The sequence below is a fragment of the Macaca mulatta genome, chromosome 1 (genome assembly GCF_049350105.2).
Source record: "Macaca mulatta isolate MMU2019108-1 chromosome 1, T2T-MMU8v2.0, whole genome shotgun sequence".
In the NCBI taxonomy this organism is placed as follows: domain Eukaryota; kingdom Metazoa; phylum Chordata; class Mammalia; order Primates; family Cercopithecidae; genus Macaca; species Macaca mulatta.
This window is the reverse complement of record NC_133406.1, coordinates 86246001-86268037: the sequence shown is the minus strand read 5'-3', so window position 1 is coordinate 86268037 and position 22037 is coordinate 86246001. Positions and strand designations below refer to the sequence as shown.

General features: G+C 48.9%; 1 protein-coding gene across 1 annotated transcript; it reads right to left on the bottom strand.

The window, feature by feature from the left end:
- Window positions 1–6211: 6211 nt before the first annotated feature.
- RNF187 (ring finger protein 187) lies at window positions 6212–13811 on the bottom strand. The gene is given in 4 exon segments (NM_001164330.3): window positions 6212–8526; window positions 9138–9359; window positions 12159–12251; window positions 13315–13811. Coding segments are annotated over 4 exon segments (708 nt in total). The 5' UTR covers window positions 13705–13811; the 3' UTR covers window positions 6212–8523.
- Between the last annotated feature and the right edge of the window lie 8226 nt (window positions 13812–22037).

The following is a 22037-nucleotide window of genomic DNA, read 5'->3' as shown; positions in this document are numbered from 1 at the left end:
TAGCAAAATGGGCTCTTCCTGGAGTTCTCTCATCCATGCACAAACACACACAACCTAGGGCACCCCCACGTGCAAATCTCATGTGCACACCTCTTGTCAAGGGCACCCCATGTGCAGGCCCTTGTAGCAGAACAAGTTTTACTCAGTTCAGTTCCCATGGAGGCCTCCACCATATTCACCTTTCCACATCCGCAGCAGTGAGGACCTGTCACCACAGTAACCAATGACTCTGTAACTATCCCATGCCTGTGCCCTCATGGAACCCTGTTGGCATCTCTTTGGCATAACAGCCCAGGAGTGGAACTGATGCAATACAGAGTATCGCAGTCCATGTGGACAGCCTGGGCAGCTTAGAAACCACCGAAGTGTGCTGCTCACAGCTCTGGAGGCCAGAAGTCCAAGATCAAGGCACCAGCATATTCAGTGGCTGGTGAAGTCGATTCCTGGTTCACAGACAGCGCCTTCTCACCGAGTCCTCACGTAGTGGAAGAGATGAAGGAGCTCTCTGGGGTCCCTTTTATAAGGGCAGTAATCCCATTCATGAACTCATCACCTCCCAAACGCTCCACCTCATAACACCAGCATCTTGGAGATGAGGATTTCAACATACTAATGTGGAGGGTGGGACACCTTCAGACCATAGCGTGGGCATGCAAATTGCATAGTCCACAACTGAGCCGTTCCCAACAAGACCCCCTGCCCTTGCACTCTGCTGCTGGGAAGTGACCTCAAAGCCCTTCGGATGCGATGCCTGATAGGAGGGTCTTTGTTTGCCTGGTGGCCTTGGGTCACGCTGGACAGTCCCATAATATGGTTTAGGGCAGGTTGGCCACACTGAAGAGAACACTGTGACATGGGGGTGGGAGTCCCTGAGCCAAGCCCAGCGGCAGCAATGTTATATGGGGTAGGGGCCTTTGGGTCCTGCAGTTTGACTTCCTTTGAGGCTGGAGACTAAGACTGGCCATGTGGGAAGTCAGCCATCCCTAGGTGCTGGATGCCAGAAGAGACAGGATACTAAGGTTGGGCAGTGTCCCTGGTTGGCAGAACTTCCCGTGCACAGTCACATAGGGTGCCCGGAAGGTAGCACAGCCCAGACTCCACAGGCACAGGACAGTGGAAGCTCTGTTATCTCTCCCAGACTCCCCCATGGGTTTCCTCCCTTGGCTGACTTAAAGTTGTCTCCGTTCCCCATAATAAACTGTTAATGGAAAGGGTAGCAGTTTTCAGTGGGCTCCGGGGGCTTTTCTAGTGAGTTATAGAACCGGAGGTTGTTTGGGGAACAACTCACCCCACAGACATGCAGCTGGTGTCAGAAACAAGCAACGTGTTGGGGACTGGCTCCCCCGGCGTCCGGTTGGTCTAACTCCCTTTCATATACAGCCTATGCCTCATGCGCTTCGCATACTGCATTTAAAAATTGAAGGTAGGTGGTAAGCATGTGTTGAGCAAGGTGACCTGTGGCATTTTCGCAGCAGCATGTGCTCACTTGGTGTCTGTGTCACATTTTGGTAACTCCTGCAATATTTCAAGCTTTTTTGTTATTGTTAGTTTTGTTCTGGTGATCTGTGATCAGGGATCTTTCATGTTATCTTTGAAATTCTTTAGGGATGCCAAGAAATGCGTCCATACAAGGCAGCAAACTTAATAGAAAAACTGGCATGTACATCCTCACTGCTCACCAGACCAGCCATTCCCCTTTCTCTCTCTCTCTCCCCAGGCCTCCCTATTCCCTGACACACAACAATACTGAAATTAGGCCAATTAATGACCCTATAATGGCCCCTAAGTGTTGAAGCGAAAGGAAGAGTCACACACCTCTCATTTTAAAGCAAAAGCTAGAGATGATTAATCTTAGTGAGGAAGGCACATCTGAAGTAGAAAGAGGCTGCTTGTGCCAGTCAGGCAAGCTGTGAATGCAAAGGAGAAGTTCTTGAAGGAAATTAAAAGTACTCCAGTGAACACACAAATGATAAAAAACCAAAACGCTCTTATTGCAGATATGCAGAAAGTGTGCATGGTCTGAATAGAAAATCAAACCAGCCACAACATTCCCTTGATCCAAAGCCTAATCCAGGGCAAGATCCTCTCTTCAATTCTATGAAGGTTGAGAGAGGTGAGGAAGCTACAGAAGAAAAGCTTGAAGCTGGCAGAGTTCATGAGGTTTAAGGAAAGAAGCCATCACCGTAACATAAAAGTGAAAAGTGAAACAGCAAGAGCTGATGGAGGCGCTGCAGCAAGTTCTCCAGCAGATTCAGCTAAGATCACTGATGAAGGGGGCCACACTAGCAACGGATTTTCAATGCACACAAAACAGTCTTCTATTAGAAGCAGATGCCATCCAGAACTCTCATAGCTACAGAGAAGTCAATGTCTGGCTTCAAAGTTTTAAAGGACAGGGTGACTCTCTTGTTAGGGGCTCACGCAGCTAGTGACTTCAAATTAAAGCCAATGCTCATTCACCAATTACAACAATTCTAAGGCCCTTAGAAATTGTGCTCAATCTACTCTACCTGTACTGTATAAATGAAACAACAAAGCCTACATGACAGCACATCTGTTTACAGGATAGTTTACTATTTTAAGTCCATTAAAATATTAAAATACCTATTAACACAACATTCAAGTCTTATTAACTTTCAAGTTAACTTCCATAATTAACTTTCAAATTTTATTATTTAAGACATTTCATAAGGCTGCAGCTGCCTTGAACAGTGATTCCTCTGATGGATCTGGGAAAAAAAATTTTTAAATCCTGCTGGAAAGGATTCACCATTCTAGATGCCCTAAGAACATTCATGATTCATGGAATGAGGTCAAAACAGCAACACGAACAGGAGTTTGGAAGATGTTGATTTCAGCCCTCATGGATGACTCTGAGGGAATCCCAGACTTCAGGGGAGGAAGTCACTGCAGATGTGGTAGAAACAGCAAGAGAACGAGAATTGGAAGTGGAGCCTGGAGATGGGACTGAATTGCTGCAGTCTCATGAGAAAATATGAATGGATGACGAGTTGCTTCTTATGGATGAACACAGAAAGTGGTTTCTTGAGATGGAATATACTTCTGGTGAAGATGCTGTGCACATGGTTGAAATGACAACAAAGGATTTAGAATTGACATCAACTTAGTTGATAAAGCAGTGGCAGGGTTTGACAAGAGTGACTAATTTTTAAAGATGTTATGTGGGTAAAATGCTATCAAACAGCATCACATGCTATGAGAAGTCTTTTCAATGGAAGAGTCAATTGATGTGACAAACTTCATTGTCTTAAGAAATTGTCACAGCAACCCCAAACTCCAGCAGCCACCACCCTAATTAGTCAGCAGCCACCAACATTGAGGCAAGACTCTCCCCCAGCAAAAAGATGGCAACTCACTGAACACTCAGATGATTATTAGCATTTTTTGGCAACAAAGTATTTTAAAATTAAGGTACATACATTGGCTTTTTTAGACATAATGCTACTACACACTTAGTGGACTACAGTACAGCCTATAAAAGCATTTTATATCCACTTGGAAACCAAACATTTCATGGGACTTGCTTTATTGCAGTATTTGCTGTATTGCAGTGGCCTAGAAGCAAACCCACAGTTTCTCCAAGGTATGCCTTTTGGTTTGACCCCAGACTGCACTCCAAAGCAGCGGCCTCATTCTACACTCCTCACAGCACCTCTAAGCTCACCTAATGTGCTACTGTCACTCAGACTTCAACATCACCTAGTGTTGCAGTTCCCATCACCCGCCCGAACCACCACCACCCCACTTGCCTCGAGTTAAAGCAGTATCTCATTATGGTTTTAATTATGATTCTCCAGTTACTAAAGAGTTTAAGCATCTCCTTATATTTTGCTGTTGTCAACCTCATGAAATAATAGCTACTCAATTAGGTAATGTAGATGGTAAAATGGCCCCAAACATTTTTATCTCCTCTCTTTGGCCACAGGATCCTGAAACTGAAAACGACCTTTGGGTCCCAACTATCCACAGCTTTCCCACAAAGCTCTGAAAATAAGAGTTGAGAAAAAAGTATTGAAGTACTGGACAAATACATCAATGTCTTGAGAATGTGTCCCCTACCTTCCAGCAAACAAACTGTTGCTTCTCTATGCAGTGCCTGGCCTCAGTTTCCTTCCACATGTCACCCACTCCCCACATCCTCTTGACCAGAGAGATCTGGCTGCGGCAAAGCCACAGGGACACAAGTGGCTCCTCAGAGCTTGCATGGTCAAGGGTTGAGTAAGGGTGTCTGTTTCAAGCCATTTCTACAAAACACCCTGTGGGAGCAGACCTGAAGGATTGGGGGAACCGCCATGCAGATATCGGGGAGAAACATTCCCTGGAGATCAGAGGCCGAGGCAGGGCCCACCTGGCCTGCTGAAGAGAGGCCATCGTGCTGGGTCTGCTGGGAGCAGGGGGCACAGTGGTGACCAGAGAGAGAAACAGCTGGGGGTGGATTATGTAGCGCCCCCCAGGCCACTGGTAAGCTTTCCCTGAAGGAATCTGAGTTGCTGCAGGGCCTTGAGTATACCGGAGGCAGGCTCTTGCTTAGTTTTATTGTTTTAATAAATTTTATTGTGTATATTTAAGGTATGCAACGTGATGTTACAAAGTACAAACAGATAGCAAAATGGTTACTACTACAGGGGAGCAATTAACTTTCCCATCACCTCCCAGAGTCAACCATTTTTAGAATTTTGTGGCAAGAGTAGCTGAAGTCTAGTCATTTAGCAGGAACTCCCAAAACAGTGCAATTTTATTACCTACAGTCCTCCTGTTGTACATCAGATCACCAGACTGGTTCATCCTACATATTTTAAGGTAGAAACCCATCTACCTGCGGGGCTGAGAATGCACTGTTGGAGCAGGGGTAGGAGATGAGGTTTCCAGGTCTCCTGGGCAGTAGAGGACAGTGCCAGTGGGCCACGGTGGGGGACTGGCGGGGAGCAGTTAAGAGGAGGTCAAGGTCTGTGGCTACAGGAAAAGCCTGCAGGATTCCTTTGCAGACCTACTGTGGACTGTTAGAGAAGACGACTCAGAGACAGCTCTGAGATGTCTGTCTGAGGACTGCAGGGATTGGGCCCCTGGGTGAGTCTGGGATGAAGGCGTGGTTGGACCTGGAAGAGGGTTTGGAAGAGAGACCCACGTCGGAGAGGCAAGTGTGAGGTCACCATGGGGGTCTGGGTAAGACAGAGAGGCCACACGAGGATGCCAAGAGTCCATCCACATGAAGAGGGTGGAGTGGAGAGGACACAAGGGAGATGGAGGATTATCAGCAAGGCCAGAGGAAGCCCTTGTGGAGGGAATGTCCCTACACAAAAATCCATTCAAAACAGACAAGGGCTTAATTGTAAGGCCTGAAACTGTAAAGCCAGCAGAAGAAAACACAGGTGAAAAACCCCATGACACTGGCCTAGGCTTTAGGGTCATATCACTTCTTGCATGTGACCCTAAAAGCACAAGCAACAAAAGAAAAATAAACAGGATTGCATAGAGCTAAAATGCTTCTGCACAGCAAAGGAAATCATCAACAGAGTGAAGACAACTCACAAATCAGGAGAGAATATTTGCAAACCATACATTAGGTAGGGGGTTAATATCCAAAATATACATGGAACTCAAACTCAATAGCAGGAAAGCAAATAAACAACTAAAAAATGGACAAAGAACCTGAAGAGACATTTCTCAAAAGAAGACACACCAATGGCCAACAGGTATACGAAAAAATGCTCAACATCATTAATCATCAGGGAAATGCAAAGCAAATCAAAATGAGATTATCTCACACTTCTTAGAATGACTAATTTCAAGGACAACAAATGTTGGCGAGGATGTAAATTATTATAGCCATTATGGAGAAACATATGGAGGTTATTCAAAAACTTAAAAATTTGAGTACTGTGACCCAGCAATCCTACTGCTAAGTATTTTCCAAAAGGAAATGACATAAATATGTGGAAGAGATACCCACACTGTGTTTCTTACAGCACTTTTACAACAACCAAGATAGGCAATCAACCTACGTGGTCTAGCAGCAAAGTGGATAAAGGGATACAGTGGAAAAATTGATTAAGAAAATGTGGTATATACACACAATGGAATACTATTTAGCCATAATAAAGGAAACCCTGCTATTTGCAACATGGGTGAATCTAGAGGACATTATTAAAGTGAAATAAGCCAAGACAAATATCGCATGATCTCACTTATATGTGGAATCAAAATGTTGATTTATAGAAATAGAACAGTAGTTAGCAGGGGCTGAGACAAGAGGATTTGGGGAAATTCTAGTCAAAGGGTACAGAGTTCCCGTTATACAAGAATAAACTCAAGGTCTATTGCACAGCATGGTGACTTCAGCTGATAACCGTGTACTGTACACAGTCAGCCCTCGTATCTGAGTGTCCCACATACGTGCAGAGGGAGGGCTGACTGCAGGGGACTTGAGCATCTGCGGATTTTGGTATCCAGGAAGGGGTCCTGGAACCAATGCCCCTTGGACACAGAGGGATGACTATGACTGTATTTGAAATTGCTGAGTGTAGATTTCAAATGTTCTCACCACAAAAAAAAAACATGAGATGGATACATGAATCTGCTTGATTCTGTCACTCCACAATGTACAGATATCAAAACATCACACTGTGCCCCATAAGTATATAATTTTTTCAAATAGAAACAGGTTGTGATTGACAGGGTGGGATGTTGCTGGTCAGCTAGATTAGGTGAGGATGGTGAAGCCACTGTTGGACCTGGTGATGTGGAGACACTTTGATGTTGCGGGAGACTCTGTCCCATCAGGACCTGGCCAGCCATGCATCACAGGTGTGCAGCGCAGGGGCAAGGACACTTGGGGACGACAGCAGACTGCAGCAGGTAGAGACAGTGAGAAAGACAAACTGGAGGTCTCAGGATCGGGATGTTGTTGGCGTGCTGACAAAGATTATCTACTTGGCCAGGCTCTGGAATCTTCTCCTAGGGTCCTCTGTGCCCTTTCTTATGAAATCCAGTTTTAGCAAGAACCCTAATTTGGTTTAACCATAATATCTGACCACCCTCAATGGTACCTGACTGGGTTCCTATCAGACCGTTTGCAACCAATGTCTGATCACCCTGCCTGCCTGCAGCAAGGACTCTGTGAGGTGGGTTTAGCCAGACCCCCCTCAGCCCTGATGTCTCCTCACAGTCATTCCCACCAATGGACCCCACACTGCTCCTCGGCTTCTCCAACCCCTGCCCTACTGTGTCGGGGTGGAGCCCCATCTCCCCTGAGGCCCCAAGGAAAGGGCTCCACACCCATCTCCATGGTCCCAATGAAAGATCTCCTCACCATGCTTTAGCAAGTGTCACGAGGAATTTTCCTTTCACACTGGAGGGTGGCCAGAGCAGGGGGAAGAGGTGGACATACGGAGACGAAGCAAACAAGCTGACACAAACTCACTTTATTCAACATTGAACCAGCCCACACGCTGGGTAGGTCAAACTCACAGACATCGCACCAAAGGCCGGGGACTCGGAAAGGCTGAAAGGCTTCATCTGGAAATAGGCACTGCTCACAAGCCCAGCTATACCCAAATCTCAACATCTGCCTGCATCTATGTCCCAGACTTTGCAATCCTGTCCCCAGTGCTGAGTTTCTGTCGACTAGACGAATTTATCTACACACAAGGATGCTGCAGGCAACTGAGCTACTGCTACGAGCTTTGCAAAATTCAACTACTAAAGGAAATGGGAAGAGAGAAAGAGCCAGAGAGAACAGCAAGATGAGACACCATGGCAGGGCCTGGAGATGCTAAATGGGGTTAGCCACCTGCCAGCCCCCTCGCCCAGGAAAAAGGAGAAAGAGAGTTCCTTCTACGGAGGCAGGTGGAGCACAGGGAGGGCTTCTGGGAGACACAGAGGCAGGGTGGGGGCCAGGAAGGGGGAGGTGGACAGAGCGACGCGGATAAGGCTGGGCGGGGCCCAAGCCCACCTCAAGAGGAGGGCTGCCTCCTCAGGAGGCATCAAGGTGCAATCCAGTCTTCCTTTCTCTTCCCTGAAGACCTGAGTTCCAGCCTTCACAGAGCCTCATGTGCGTTCTTCTTTCTAGATGTTAACCCCAAATTCGACACTCAATGGTGCACCTCAGGTACCTGCCAAGGATCTGTGGGCCCGCATGGAAGGTGCAGGGTCTGGGTCCGTGGATGACAAGGTGAGGGGCAGATAGGTGACAGAGGAAGGGCATGGCCCAGAGCTGCTGGGACTTATGGAAGATGGGCTGTGGCCAGGACTTCAGGAAGGGTCGGGCACAGGTCGGAAGGGTCCTCAGGTCCAGCCTCTACCGGGAGGTGTTTGTAGCCCCCAAAACACTCACGCCTCAGGGTGAAGGATAAAGGGACATTCTTGAAACACACAACTATATAGACGGACCCAAGGCCGGGCGCCTTCCACGCTTCCCTGACAGCCACACGCTGACACTTCCCAAGGAGATGAGGATCCATCCCCTCCTGCCTCCAACTCTGGGACTGCCGCCGGTTGGCGCCATCACTGCATGGGAAGGTAGAGGGAAAGACAGAGACACAAAACAACAGAGAAAGAGACACACAGAGGCAGAGACAAAGACAAAAGGAGAGAGTGAGAGAGAGCAAGAGAGAGTGCACATGAGACAGTGCATGAGGTACTGTCCTGAGCACAACCAACCCAGGGCCTAGCCCAGACTTCTGTCTCCCCAAGGCCAAAGCCTTGTCACCTATGGCTGGCACAGGCAATTGAACCATTCAAGGCCATCTGGGTTGCTGCGGGCTCTGGGGTTCAGGCCAGGCCCTGGGCAGAGGCAGAAGAAAAGCCCTGAGGCTGAGTTTCTTGCCTGCTTCTGCCTTCAGAACCCTAGGGCGGGGCAGAAGCCTCAGGCACTTGGGATACCAAGTGTCCTCCCTTGTGAAGGTCAGGGACACCTCAGACCCTTCTCAACTTAAAACCCCTTCCTATCACCTTCCTTGACCACCCACCCATTCCCAAAATCAGCCCTGCAAGGCCACGGCAGTGGGAGTCAGGCTGGGCTTTTAAGCCTTGACCTCGGGCAATGGCCCCCCAGTGGCTCGCTGCTGCCTACGTCCACCCTGGCCTGATGGTGGACAGACCCAGTGGGGATCCCACACCTGCAGCAGCATGCTGAGGCCCAGGTTCCGGTGCTTCTTCTCCAGCTCCGACACCGCCTGCAGCAGTGACCTGAACCGCTCAGTGGGGTCAGCCAGCTCGTCCTCAGGTAGCCCCTCCTCCTTCTCAGCCTCCTGCAGGAAGTGCTCCTCCTCCTCCACAAAGAAGGCCCGCAGCTTCTTGTAGTCAGTCAGTGCCTTCTTCCTACGGTCCATCACGTGTCCCTGCAGACAGGTGGCAGGAAAAGACCTGTGTCCTCGCCCACTCTCCCCAGGCGAAGGGGAACCTGTTCCCTCTTGAAGGAGTTAAGAACATGCCACTCTAAAACATGCTGCTCAGGCACGAGTGTGGTGTGGTTCACGCTTGTAATCCCAGCACTTTGGGAGGCCGAGGTGGGTGGATCACTTGAGGTCAGGAGTTCAAGACCAGCCTGGCCAACATGGTGAAACCCCATCTCCACTAAAAATACAAGATTAGCCAGGCGTGGTGGCACATGCCTGTAGTCGCAGTTACTCAGAAGGCTGAGGCAGGAGAACCACTTGAACCAAGGAGGCAGAGGATGCAGTGAGGCAAGATGGCACCACAGCACTCCAGCCTGGGCAACAAGAGCAAGACTCCATCTCAAAAAAAAAAAAAAAAAAAACTTATGTTTTTTCTCCCACTAATCTATCTTCCTTTTTTTTGAGATAGGGTCTCACTCTGTCACCCAGGCTGGAGTGCAGTGGTGCCATCATAGCTTACTGCAGCCTCAACCTCTTGGGCTTAAGTATCCTCCCACCTCAGCCTCCCAAGTAGCTGGGACCACAGATGCACCACCACACCTGGCTAATTTCTTAATTTTTGTACAGATGGGGGTCTCACTATGTTACCCAGGCTGGTCTCGAACTCCTACCCTCAAGCAATCCTCCTACCTCAGCCTCCCAAGTTGCTGGGATTACAGGCATGAACCACTGCACCTGGCCCTGTTAGTTTAGCTTATGTCAGTTTAATTCTCCGGCCCAGCCTGGGACCCTAAAAGGGGAGAAGTAGAGTTCTTTCTCCCTGACACTGCAGTGGTCAGCTGCACATGAAGACAGTTCCTCTCCCGTCTCCCATGGCCAAGGGGACAGTAAATCCTTGAGTGGCCCTGCTAGGTCTAGAGCCTGTCAGGCACGTTACTGTCAAGGCAGGACACACACCCATCTTGCCAGAAACTGTCCCTGCTGTGCCCACACCAGAACTCCAACAGCTGAAAACCATCCCATCAGCCTTCAACAAACAGCGTTCACACTTGCCACTCTTCAGCTGGTTTCCAGCCAACCCCTAACCTTGGAAACAGGAGAGCAGAGGAGGATGCTACTGTGATTTTACTCAGAGTCATGGATGGCTTCCACCTGGCCCTGGGCCACACAGGGCAGGTGACAGCCATAGTCATGAGAAGCCAAGGCTTTTGTTGCTGAGAGAGAATGCAAATGACAGCTGGGTGTCTGCTGGTTGGCTGATGCGGCACACTGCAAACTCCTTCCTTTGAATTTAGGTGGCTTCTCTCATCCCAGCATCTAAGCCACCAACCCCCAAAACAGGACAGATTGAAAACTCCAACCTAAAACCTGTGGGCAAAACAAGTCCCTTGGGGGTAACACAAGTTATTGAAAACTTGGAGGTCCCCAAAGCCTTCCAGCCTCACTTGCACTGGGCAGTGTTGACCACTCACAAGGCAAGGAGAAGTTCAGAGCAGCCCCCAAGGGCAGTGTGGAGTGCCAGGGGTCCGACTGGCATCAGGGACTCTGTGTGTCACCTGTCACTGAGTGAGGCCTGCACCTCAGGCCTGTGGAGAGTAGGCAAGGGCTCAGCACCACCGGGAACACAGAGAGTCTACCTCAGCCTCAAGCTGGGGTAAAAATGCGGGCCTCAGCCTCGAGGTGCAGCCAGTTACCCAAGAGCTGCTGCACCTTTGAAAATCACTCTGTCTTTCAGGTTAAAAGGAGGAAGTAGGAATTTATGAAACCCAGAGAAAATGGCACACAGATTTTTTACTACACATGAGGAAAAAGTCACCAAAGAGAGTTTAAACGACTGAAGAGCTTTACTTGTGAGTAACCTCAAAGAATCTAGTGGGATGTCCCTTTGCCCTTTGGGATGTAATGCTGTGGAAGGCACCCAAGGAAAGTAACACTGCTGTGGTCTGAATGTCTGTGGCCTCCCCAAATCCCCATGCTGAAATCCTCATCCCTAAGGTGATGGTGTTAGGAGGCAGGACCTTTGGGAGGTAATGAGGTTGTAAGGGTGGAACTCTCAAGAATGGAATCAGTGTCCTTAAAGGACCCCAGAGACACCCTTACTTCTTCCATGTGAGGACACAGTGAGAAGGCACCATCTATGAACCAGGAAGCGTTCTCAACAGACACAGAATGTGCCAGTTCCTTGATCCTGGATTTCTAGCCTTTAAAAAAAAAATGAGCAACTCTCAGATCAGAACAAGAGGACCACAGAAAGTTACAGATGTGTTTTAAAAGAAAAAAAAAATTAGCACTTTGGGAGGCCAAGGCAGGAGAATCGCTTGAGGCCAGGAGTTCAAGACCAGCCTGGGCAACACAGCAAGACCCCCATCTCTACAAAAGCATTCTAAAATTAGCCAGGTGTGGTAGCACATGCCTATAGTCCCAGAGGCTGAGGTGGGAGGATCGCCTGAGGCCAGTTCGAGCTGCAGTGAGCTACAAGCAGACCACTGCACTTCAGCCAAATGAGACTGTCTCTTGGAAAAAAAAAAAAAAAAAAAAAGAGTAAGTCTGATGCTGCCATCACCTACAGGTGAAATGTGAGGCGAAAAAGAGGCTTCCACTGACTTTGGTTAGATTCTATTTGAAAAATACAAACACATCCTAGAAAAATACCCTGAAACTCACTAAAGTCCAGAGGCCCCTCCTCCAACCAACCAGCTGAGCAGTTCAGAGGCCTGGCCTGCTTGGCCTGGTGGTCCCTTTGTCTAGAGCCCTGAGTCCCCGGTCCCCTCATTCCAGGCTGCCTCCAGGCCCCCCACTTGCCTTCCACACTGCAGCTGCTGACTCCGCCTGGCCATGCAGGTCCCGGGCGTCATTCAAGTCCTTTCTCATGATTTCCACAGACCCCTTGTTCTCCTGGAAAGAGAGGAAGGTCACCAGGGGTGGGCAGAAGGTCTCCCCCAACCTAGCCCAGTTCTGAGGGACATCACCCCAGCTGAATGCACACAGTCTGACCATTCCAGAGATAATCTCGAAGCCCTGTTGTCTAGGACAGGAACACACAGGCAGCCAAAAGGTTTCTTGGGCTTCACACCTATTCAGAAGGATCTGGGTGCTGGGGCTAAGGGGACTGTCTAGGTGGGTTTAGGAGTTGTGTGTCTGTAAGTGGCCCTGTTCAGTGTGAGTTCGGTCTGTACCACAGGTCTGCACAGCCTGCCCTACACCCTGCCCTGCCTGAGCCCGATGGGGGTCACTCTGCCTGGTGGCAAGAGCCCTCAATGCAGGAGGAGCGCCCAGAGGCACAGTCTGGCTGGCTTCCCCTCCCCTGTATTCAAGAGCGGGACCCCAGGCTGGCTGTTCTCTCCTACTCTGTATCCCCCAAACAACCCGCCATGGGAAAGGCTCCAGACTCCCAGACCCGTCGCTGCCAGACTCCCAGAGCGGGTCTCTGAAAGACGGGAGAGGGGACAGGCGGTGCAAGTGAGGGCTGGGTGGCCCGGAGAGCAGACAAGAAGGCGGGCCAGGCCTGTGGACATAGTGGAATACAGAGGGTCGAGAGGTGTGATGTCTTCCCCAAGGGAACAGTGAGTGGGGGAGTCAATCTGTGGGAACTAGAGGGGGGTCTATGAGTGTGAGGCAGGGCACAGCTAGTGGTGGGGACCACAAAGATGGACGCTGGTGGGGGAAGGACTTCGTAGAAGGTAGGGGGTGGGGAGATAAAGCACCGCCCAGCAGGGGACACCAAGATGGGGACGCGGACCAGACTCGGAAGAGACGCAGAAAACGTGGGGAGGCAAGCTGCAAGAAGGAGGGGCCCAGCACACGCTGGAGCGGGGACCCGTGGCGGTAAAGGGAGGGGGACAATCCGGGGACAGGGACAGTGGAAATGGGAAGGGCCCAGGGCTCAGGGGGACCGGGGCAGGGGCGGAGAGGCGCAGGGCACCGCCCGGGGCGGGGCACGGGACCCCGCCGCGCGCACCTTGCCGCGCAGCGCCTTCCTCCAGCGCGGCTCCCACTCGGGCGGCTCGGGGCCTGCAGCCATGCGGCAGGCGGCGCAGAGCGGGCCGGCGTCAGCGCGGCACAGCAGCTGCAGCGCGGCCTCGCTGGCCGGGCCGTCGCGCGCGGGCGCCGCGGCCGCCTCCTCGAGCGCCAGAAGGCGGCGGCTGAGCGGGGGCCGGCCGGGCTCCACTGCGCGCTGCCAGCAGTCGTCGGCGCACTCGGGGCACGGGAAGGGCCCGTCCTCCTCGGCCCAGAAGCGCACCACGCACGCCCGACAGAAGCGGTGGCCGCAGTCGGCGCGCACCGGCTCCCGGGGCGCGCGCTGGCACAGGGCGCAGGCGGCCTCGGCGGGGCCCGCAGGGAGCGCCAGGGCTGCGGACGGCGCGGTCGGCAAGGGTGCGGGAGCGTCTGGGGAGGGCCGGAGACCAAGGCGACCGGCGACCGGACGGAGACCAGCACCAGGAAGACGACGCCAACGCCGGCGACGCGCACGGGGCGGGGATCGGACCGCGGAACGCTCAGCCGACGAGATCCTGGCAGCGGTGTGCTGCAAACTGAGGTCCCGGCCCCGCTGCCCTCCACAGACAAGATCCTGGCAGCAGTGTACTGCATCCGTAATAAGTCCGGGCCGTGGTGGGCTCCTCCGCCCGGATCCTAGCGGCGGTGCACTCTTTCGCCTTGGTTTTGGCAACTATGCTCTCCACCTGCAAGGTCCTAGCAGCGTTGCACGTCACCCCGTAAGCCCTGGCAGCTGCGCGCTTCACTCTCCTGCCTGCGGACCGGCCCAAGTCGTATCCTGAAATGTTACTGGGACTGTCCCTTCCTACATCAATAACTCCTGTAGAAGAAGGCAACAAAAGTTTTATTTTTACTTGAAGGTTCCATTTTTAAAAGGTTGTTCTTGTAAGCTGCTAAGATCTGAGCTGCGCGTTTCCCCGCGGTAGCTCGCCAGCGTGGGCTGAGGACGGGGCGCGAAATGGCCTGCGTGGGCCTCCTTCGCTGCTCTCATGCTACACGGACCCGCCCTGCGTGGGCACTCCCTGCGTGCAAGGGCCTGCCCGCGTGGACGTGCCCTGCGTTCACCCAACCTTCAGGGATCTGCCCTTGAACGGGCCCTTCGGACGTGGACACTCGTATACGCCCACCCTGCGTGGGATTTCGCTGCGTGGACCCATCCCACGGAGCCTCTTCTCGCGCGACCTCCCTTCTTGACCTCTGGGAAGCAACCCTGGTAGTCCGCTGTCTCCTGGCTGGCAGGAGCTCTCATTCATTCCGTGATGATGCATGACAAAACAGCATTTGTTAGCTTTTCTTTCTTTTTTTTTTTTTTTTTTTTTTTTTTTTTTGAGACAGAGCCTCGCTAGTGGCGCGTTCTCGGCTCACTGCAACCGCCGCCTCCCGGGTTCAAGCGATTCTCCTGCCTCAGCCTCCCAAGTAGCCGGGATTACAGGCGCCCGCCACCACGCCCGGCTAATTGTTGTATTTTTAGTAAAGAGGAGGGTTTCACCATATTGGCCAGGCTGGTCTCGAACTCCTGACCTCATAATCTGCCCACCTTGGCCTCCCAAAGTGCTGGGATTACAGGCGTGAGCCACTGCGCCCAGCCGTTAGCTTTTCTTTTTTTTTTTTGAGACTGAGTCTGGCTCTGTCGCCCAGGCTGGAGTGCAGTGGCCGGATCTCAGCTCACTGCAAGCTCCGCCTCCCGGGTTTACGCCATTCTCCTGCCTCAGCCTCCGGAGTAGCTGGGACCACAGGCGCCCGCCACCTCGCCCGGCTAGTTTTTTGTATTTTTTAGTAGAGATGGGGTTTCACCGTGTTAGCCAGGATGGTCTCGATCTCCTGACCTTGTGATCCGCCCATCTCGGCCTCCCAAAGTGCTGGGATTACAGGCTTGAGACACCGTGCCCGGCTAGCTTTTCTTTAAAAAATAAATTTAAAGGAAAGAAAGAAGCCTTTGGGAAGAGCAATTTTGTGTTTTTGTTTTTTAATTATTTTGAAAACAAGCAAGCATCAAAAAAAAAAAAAAAACTGCAAGTTTTGCATTTTAAAAAATCTGGACCGGGCGCCATGGCTCACGCCACTAATCCCAGCACTTTGGGAGACCGAGGCAAGCGGATCACAAGGTCAAGAGATCAAGACCTTCCTGGCTCATGGTGAAACCCCCTCTCTACTAAAAATACACAAATTAGCCAGGCGTGGTGGCGCGTTCCTGTAATCCCAGTTACTCTGGAGGCTGAGGCAGGAGAATCGCTTGAACCAGGGAGTCGGAGGTTACGATGAGCCAAGATAGTGCCACCGCACTCTAGCCTGGCAACAGAGCGAGACTCTGTCTTAAAAAAAAATTTTTTTTTAATCTGTATTCCAAACAAGCGCAGGATCTAATGAGGTATTTTTGTCTTTGTTAAGATTTTTTTAATCGACTTGGAAATGCACTAAATGCCCGTGGGAAATATGAATAGTAAGCCGAGGTTATTTCTGTGTAGTAAAGATTAGAAGGCTTCCAGCAGAGCCTTGCTGATTTGTGGAGTCAACTAGAAACTTGCTGGAGAGAAAAGTAAAAAAATATAAAAAATGAGCAAACTTCATAATGAACTAATCTTGCGAATGAGAAAATATCAAAAACGATAATTAGAGGCAAATTGCCAAATTAGGAACATTTTAGCCACAAATATACAAAGAGTTTAAAATTTGGTAAGGAAAAGCACAATGGAAAATGCACCTTGTCGTGGGATTTTTCAAATCGCAGAAAAAAAACGCACAAATGATTGAACACACATGAGAAAAAAATGTACACTCTGCCCAGTTAAGAAAGAGGAAAATAAAACGAGACTCTTTCCACTATTAAGTAAGCAGACAAAAAAAAAGCAACTTGGCCAGGAGCCGTGGCTCAGGCCTGTAACCACAGCACTTTGGGAGGAGGATGGATCATCTGAAGCTGGGTGTGGTGGCGCACGCCTGTAATCCCAGAACTTTGGGAAGCTGAGGCAGGCGGATCACAAGGTCAAGAGATCAAGACCATCCTGGCCAACATGGTGAAACCCCATCTCTACTAAAAATACAAAAATTAGTCAGGCGTGGTGGTGCATGCCTGTAGTACCAGCTACTTGAGTGAAGGGGTGGCCTGCCCCTCCACACCTGTGGGCGTTTCTCGTTAGGTGGAACGAGAGACTTGAGAAAAGAAATGAGACACAGAGACAAAGTATAGAGAAAGAAAAAGTGGGCCCAGGGGACTGGCGCTCAGCATACAGAGGACCCACGCTGACACCTGTCTCTGAGTTCCCTTGGTATTTATTGATAATTATCTTTACCATCTTAGAAAAAGAGAAGTGGCAGGATAATAGGATCATCCTAGGGAGAAGGTCAGCAGTAAGATATATGAATAAAGATCTCTGTGACATAAGTTTAAGGAAAAGTGCTGTGCCTTGTTATGCATATACAAACATCTCCATAAACCTTTTTAGTGCATAAAGAGCAGCATTGCGCTAGCAAGTCCCTCCTTCAGCCCTAAGGCGGTTTTCTCCTTTCTCAGTAAACAGAACACACAATCGGGTTTTACACCGAGATGTTCCATTGCCCAGGGACAGGCAGGAGACAGATGCTTTTCTCTAGCTCAACTGCCAAGAGGCCTTCTTTCCTCTTATACTAGTCATCTTCAGCACAGACCCTTCATGGGTGTCACGCCAGGGGACGATCAGGTCTTTCCCTTCCCACAAGGTCGTATTTCAGACTATCACATGGGGAGAAACTTTGGACAATACCTAGCTTTCATAGGCAGAGGTCCCTGCGACCTTTGGCAGTGTCACTGGGTAGTTGAGATTAAGACAATGGTGATGAAGGGAGAGAAGGAGGAAGGAAGGAAGAATGGGAAAAGAGAGAAAGAAGAAAGGAAGGGAAGGAAGGAAGGAGAAAAAAAAGAAAGAGAACGGAAGGGAGGGAGAGAGGAAGGGAGAGGAAGAGAGAAGAAATGAGGATATGTATATCATATCACTATTCATTTTGGAGGGAAAAACAAAACCTTGAAGGTCCAATACTGGGGGCATGGCTTAGTAAATGGTAGCAGCCATGAACTTGCACACATGTGCATTAGAGACTTTTGAAAGTAGACATTGGCAAAGATTGTTGCCTGAAAGCCTCTCTTCCTTACCACTAGCAGAATCCACATTGTGTGGTGCTAAGGGAGGAGCACCTTTGTTTTGTGGTGTGCGTGTGGTGTGAGCGTGGTGTTTTGTCTAGAGGAAACATGGGTGAGGCACAAAGTAAGCCCACCCCATTAAGGAACTATGTTGAAATTTTTCAAGAAAAGGATTTAAGGGAGACTACGGAGTACTATGACACCAGGAAAACTTAAAACTTTGTGTAAGGTAGACTGGCCAGCGTTAGAGGTAGGTTGGCCATTAGAAGGAATCATGGACAGGTCCCTTGTTTTATAGGTACGGCACAAGGTAACCTGTAAGCCAGGGAACGCAGACCAGCTTGTTTCAGATCCCCCGCCCCCAACACACGGTGGTTGAGAGAACAGAAGCATAAGCGGCTGGCAGAGGCAAGGAAAGACCAGCAGAGAGAGAGAAAGGAAAGAGACAGAGAGGAAAAGAGGCAGAGAGAGAGAGAGGAAGAGACAGACTAAGAGGGCGTCAAGGAGAGAGAGAAAGGAAATGTAGCAGGACAAGCGGCAGACAAAACTCCTCAGACACCGAGTTAAAGAAGGAAGGGGTTTATTTGGCCGGGGGCATTGGCAAGACTTCAGTCTCAAGAGCCGAGCTCCCTGAGCGAGCAATTCCTGTCCCTTTTAAGGGCTCACAACTCTAAGGGGGTGCATGTGAGAGGGTCGAGATTGATTGAGCAAGCAGGGGCTATGTTACTGGGGGATGCATGCACCAGTAATTGGATCGGAACAAAACAAGATAGGAATTTTCACAGTGTATTCCTATACAATGTCTGTAATCTATAGATAACAGAACCAGTTAGGTCAGGGGTCGATCTTTAACTACCAGGCCCAGGGTGCGGCGCCAGGCTGTCTGCTGTGGATTTCATTTCTGCCTTTCAGTTTTGACTTCTTCTTTCTTTGGAGGCCGAAATTGGGCAAAAGACAATATGAAGGGTGGTCTCCTCCCTTATTCCCCTCCTTTGAGACTCTCACTCATTTTATTAGTGGGAGTTCTTACTTTCATTTTCACTACCCATGTCTTCTTGCAAGACAGATCGATAATGATTTATATAGTACATTTGTGCTGAGGCATTTTGGTGAACTAAGGTAGCGATGAAGCTTTTTATCATTCGAAGAAGTAAAGGTATCAAACAAGGGAGCGGTAAGTAGGTTCCTATTACTATTATAACTCTTATTATAAGGGTTTTAAATCCTCCTAGCGCTGAGAGTCATTTTGTAAACATGGCCCCAGGATCATATCTATGCCATACTTGCACGGGCACATGTGCCAGTTTTGTCATATCTCTAACCATGTTTTCAACTACTTGCCCTTAATTATCTATGTGTAGGCAGCAATTAGTAAGGTTAAATTTCCTACAGATCTCTCCTTCAGCTGCTAGCAGGTAGTTGAGAGCTAATCTATTTTGATAGATAGCATTTCTCATCTGAATTTCTTGCTGAGCCAGAATAGTCAAGGCTCTGCCGGTTTTATTAGTGATTACTTCTAAGACAGCTTGTAACCATATGGTTCGGTTGATCATGTAAATGGGGGTCCGGTATCCCCATGAACCATCTTGTGCCCAAGTAGCAGGCCTATAATATTGTATGATTCTCTCAGGGGGCCATTTATCATTTTTTTTCAATTTCTTATAGCTATGCTTCTCTTTTCAAGGGAAGCATAGATAGGGAAGCCCAGGAGTTCGCCTGTTTTTATGGGCAGTAGGAAGAAAGGTGGTTTAATAGTGCCAATAACACAACTACCTGCCCACTGGTCAGGTAATTTGGCATAAGCTCTATGCCCACATAACCAGTATAATCCAGTGGGGACTGTCCAGTCCCCGTGGGACTCTGGGTGGGTTCACACAGTTTGCAACTTTGGGAATTTGCTAAATGGATTTCTCTCTGTGTGATTTGAACTCCACCAAGTGACTGTTTCTGTGGTACCATTATACAGTTTCTGTCTTACACAACTAAGTCATCCTACGGGCTGAGTGAATTCTTTTCCTTTTCTAGCTATGCAATATTATCCAATAATTGAGGTTTTAGGACCCAGAAATTATCACGGTGATTCTTTTGAACCGGGAATTCATCAGGAACTGGGTCTGTAGACCCTAATTCTCAGGCTTCCCATGGCCATTGATCTCCCATTATAGTTCCTCCACATACATAACATGAAGTGACATTGAGAGACTGGGCTATATACTCAGCTAATTGAAAAAACAAATTTCTTGTTTTTCCTGGAATTTCTGGTACTGGTACATTTAGTTCATCATAGAAAGTTTGAAACACTGGTTCAGGAGAGCGTTTGTACACTTCTCCTCGAACCAAGATATTTACTCAAGGATCCACTCCGGCCCCATCGATTCCTAATGTCACACGCTCCCCTTTTTTCCAGCGAGGATCAAGGGGATTGGTTATTACTAGCTCTAAGGGGTTACATTGTCCCTTAGTACAGGAAGGGCCATTTTTTCCTTTCTGAAGGTGGACTGGATCCTTTTCATCATTTTTTTATTTTATTTTATCCAAGTGGCCTAAATGACACAAAACCAGTATTTACATTTATTTTCACACAGTCCTAATTTATGACAGATGTACTTATTTTCTGCAATGTAGCCTCTTTTCTAACTAAGAACCACACCTTATTCCTTATTACTGTTAATGACAGCACAGGCATCAAATTTGAAGGTGACTTGTTTGGGCAACCTTTTGTTTGTTTGTTTGTTTTGGCTAACACTTTACTCATATCATTTATGAGCTCCCACCAGTCCTTAGTCCTTAATCTTATTTTAAGAACTGTGGTCATGGGAGGCTCAGATGGGTCATAACACACATTCGGTTGGTCATTTCCTGGGCTACATACCTTGTATAGAATAATATTATACAAACAACTTATTTTTAGAGTTCCAGTACACTTACAATAACCATAAAATAATAGGACCATAACAACCTTTTGTCCTACCTCAGTGACTTGATATATACACTGGGAACAGCCCTCAGTCTGAGGAAGGTCAGTTGAAGTCCTTACTGTACAAGTCCAAATTTTAAGGGAAATGAGTCCCGCAATGAGTTTCCTCATGCTTCGGCCGTGCGTGGACCAGTCAGGTTCTGGGTGTGACTGGAGCAGGGCTTGTCGTCTTCTTCAGAGTCACTTTGCAGGGTTGGCGAAGCTGCTCCCATCCGTGTACAGCTCCCAGTCTACTGATGTTTAAGGATGGTCTTGGAGGTTGGACCTGCTAGAATAAATTGAGTCCAACACCTCTACACAGTTATGTACAACTGTGCTCTCTGATACCGGGAACAAGGTGGTGGGGTTTAGGGTGTTGCAAACTTCAATGGTTATGTGGGGATTTTCACATAGCAAGCTTTGGTACTTGGTTAATCTAGCATTGTTAACCAATAACCTTTGGTATTTATTAAAGTTACCACAGCATGGGGGGTGGGCTTTGTATTCAGGTTTTGCCTAAGGGTTAGTTTATCTGCTTCTTGTGCTAACAGGGCCTTTGCTGCCAAGGCCCTTAGACCTGGGGACCAGCATTTGGAATCTCTGTCTAGTTGTTTTGAGAGATAGGCCACTGGCCTTGGCCAGGCCCCACAGTCTGTGTGAAAACTCTAACTGCCTTTTTTTTCTCTTTCTGACACATAGAGTGTAAAGAGTTTTGTCAGGTCAGGTAGCCTCAGGGCTGGGGCTGACATGAGTTTTTCTTTTAATTCATGAAAAGCTCATTGCTATTGGTTGTAATAAATATAGTTTATCTAATCTACATTTTTATTAACTGTCACCTACTAAAATATTGACTCAAATCCTGCAGCTATTTTATTTCAAGCTTTAAATTGATCTGCTATTCCTCGTGGGAATCCAATTGCGTCTAAATAGGCATGAGAGTCGAAAGACCCATAGGGGGCTTCTCTCGCTTTATGATGTCTTATTATTTTTTTCCTTCTAGTTGATGAAATGCCAGGGTGAAAGGGATAGCCAATTGCACTAAAGTACAAGTGCCACTCCAGTTATTCAGCAGAGTGCCTAGTAAAGGTCCACCACAATACCACCACACATCCGCTCAGGGATGAACAAAGGCTGACTGATTGATAAGCTCTTGAAAATTCTTAAGCTCACTGCATCCTTTCAAGTCTCCAAGGAATGCTAAGTTTCCTCCCTGTTGTGAGAGACAGGAAGTAAACCTAGTGTTGGGAGACAGAAGCTGGATGGCCCTCGGGGGTTGAACTGCAGGGACTTGGGGATATAGCAGAGAGAGCTGGGCATGACTTATTACTCCAGGCTGTAGAATCCTGGAAAAGAGCTACCATGCAGCCCACACCTGGTCGACTGGAGGACCACCTTAGTGGAAAGGGGACAGTCTGGGCCTCTGGCCTGCCATGTGCACAAGCATAACAATTGCTTCTGTTTAATGTGCAGTTGGAATATTTGATGCATTTTAACCAGGTATTTGCATCTTGGTATCCTGTCTTAATTGCTAAAGTGTGTTTTAAGTCTTTAACTTCTATGATCCTCTAGTAAAGTGAATGTACGGTTTTAGGGAAATTACAAAAACCAGTTAGGG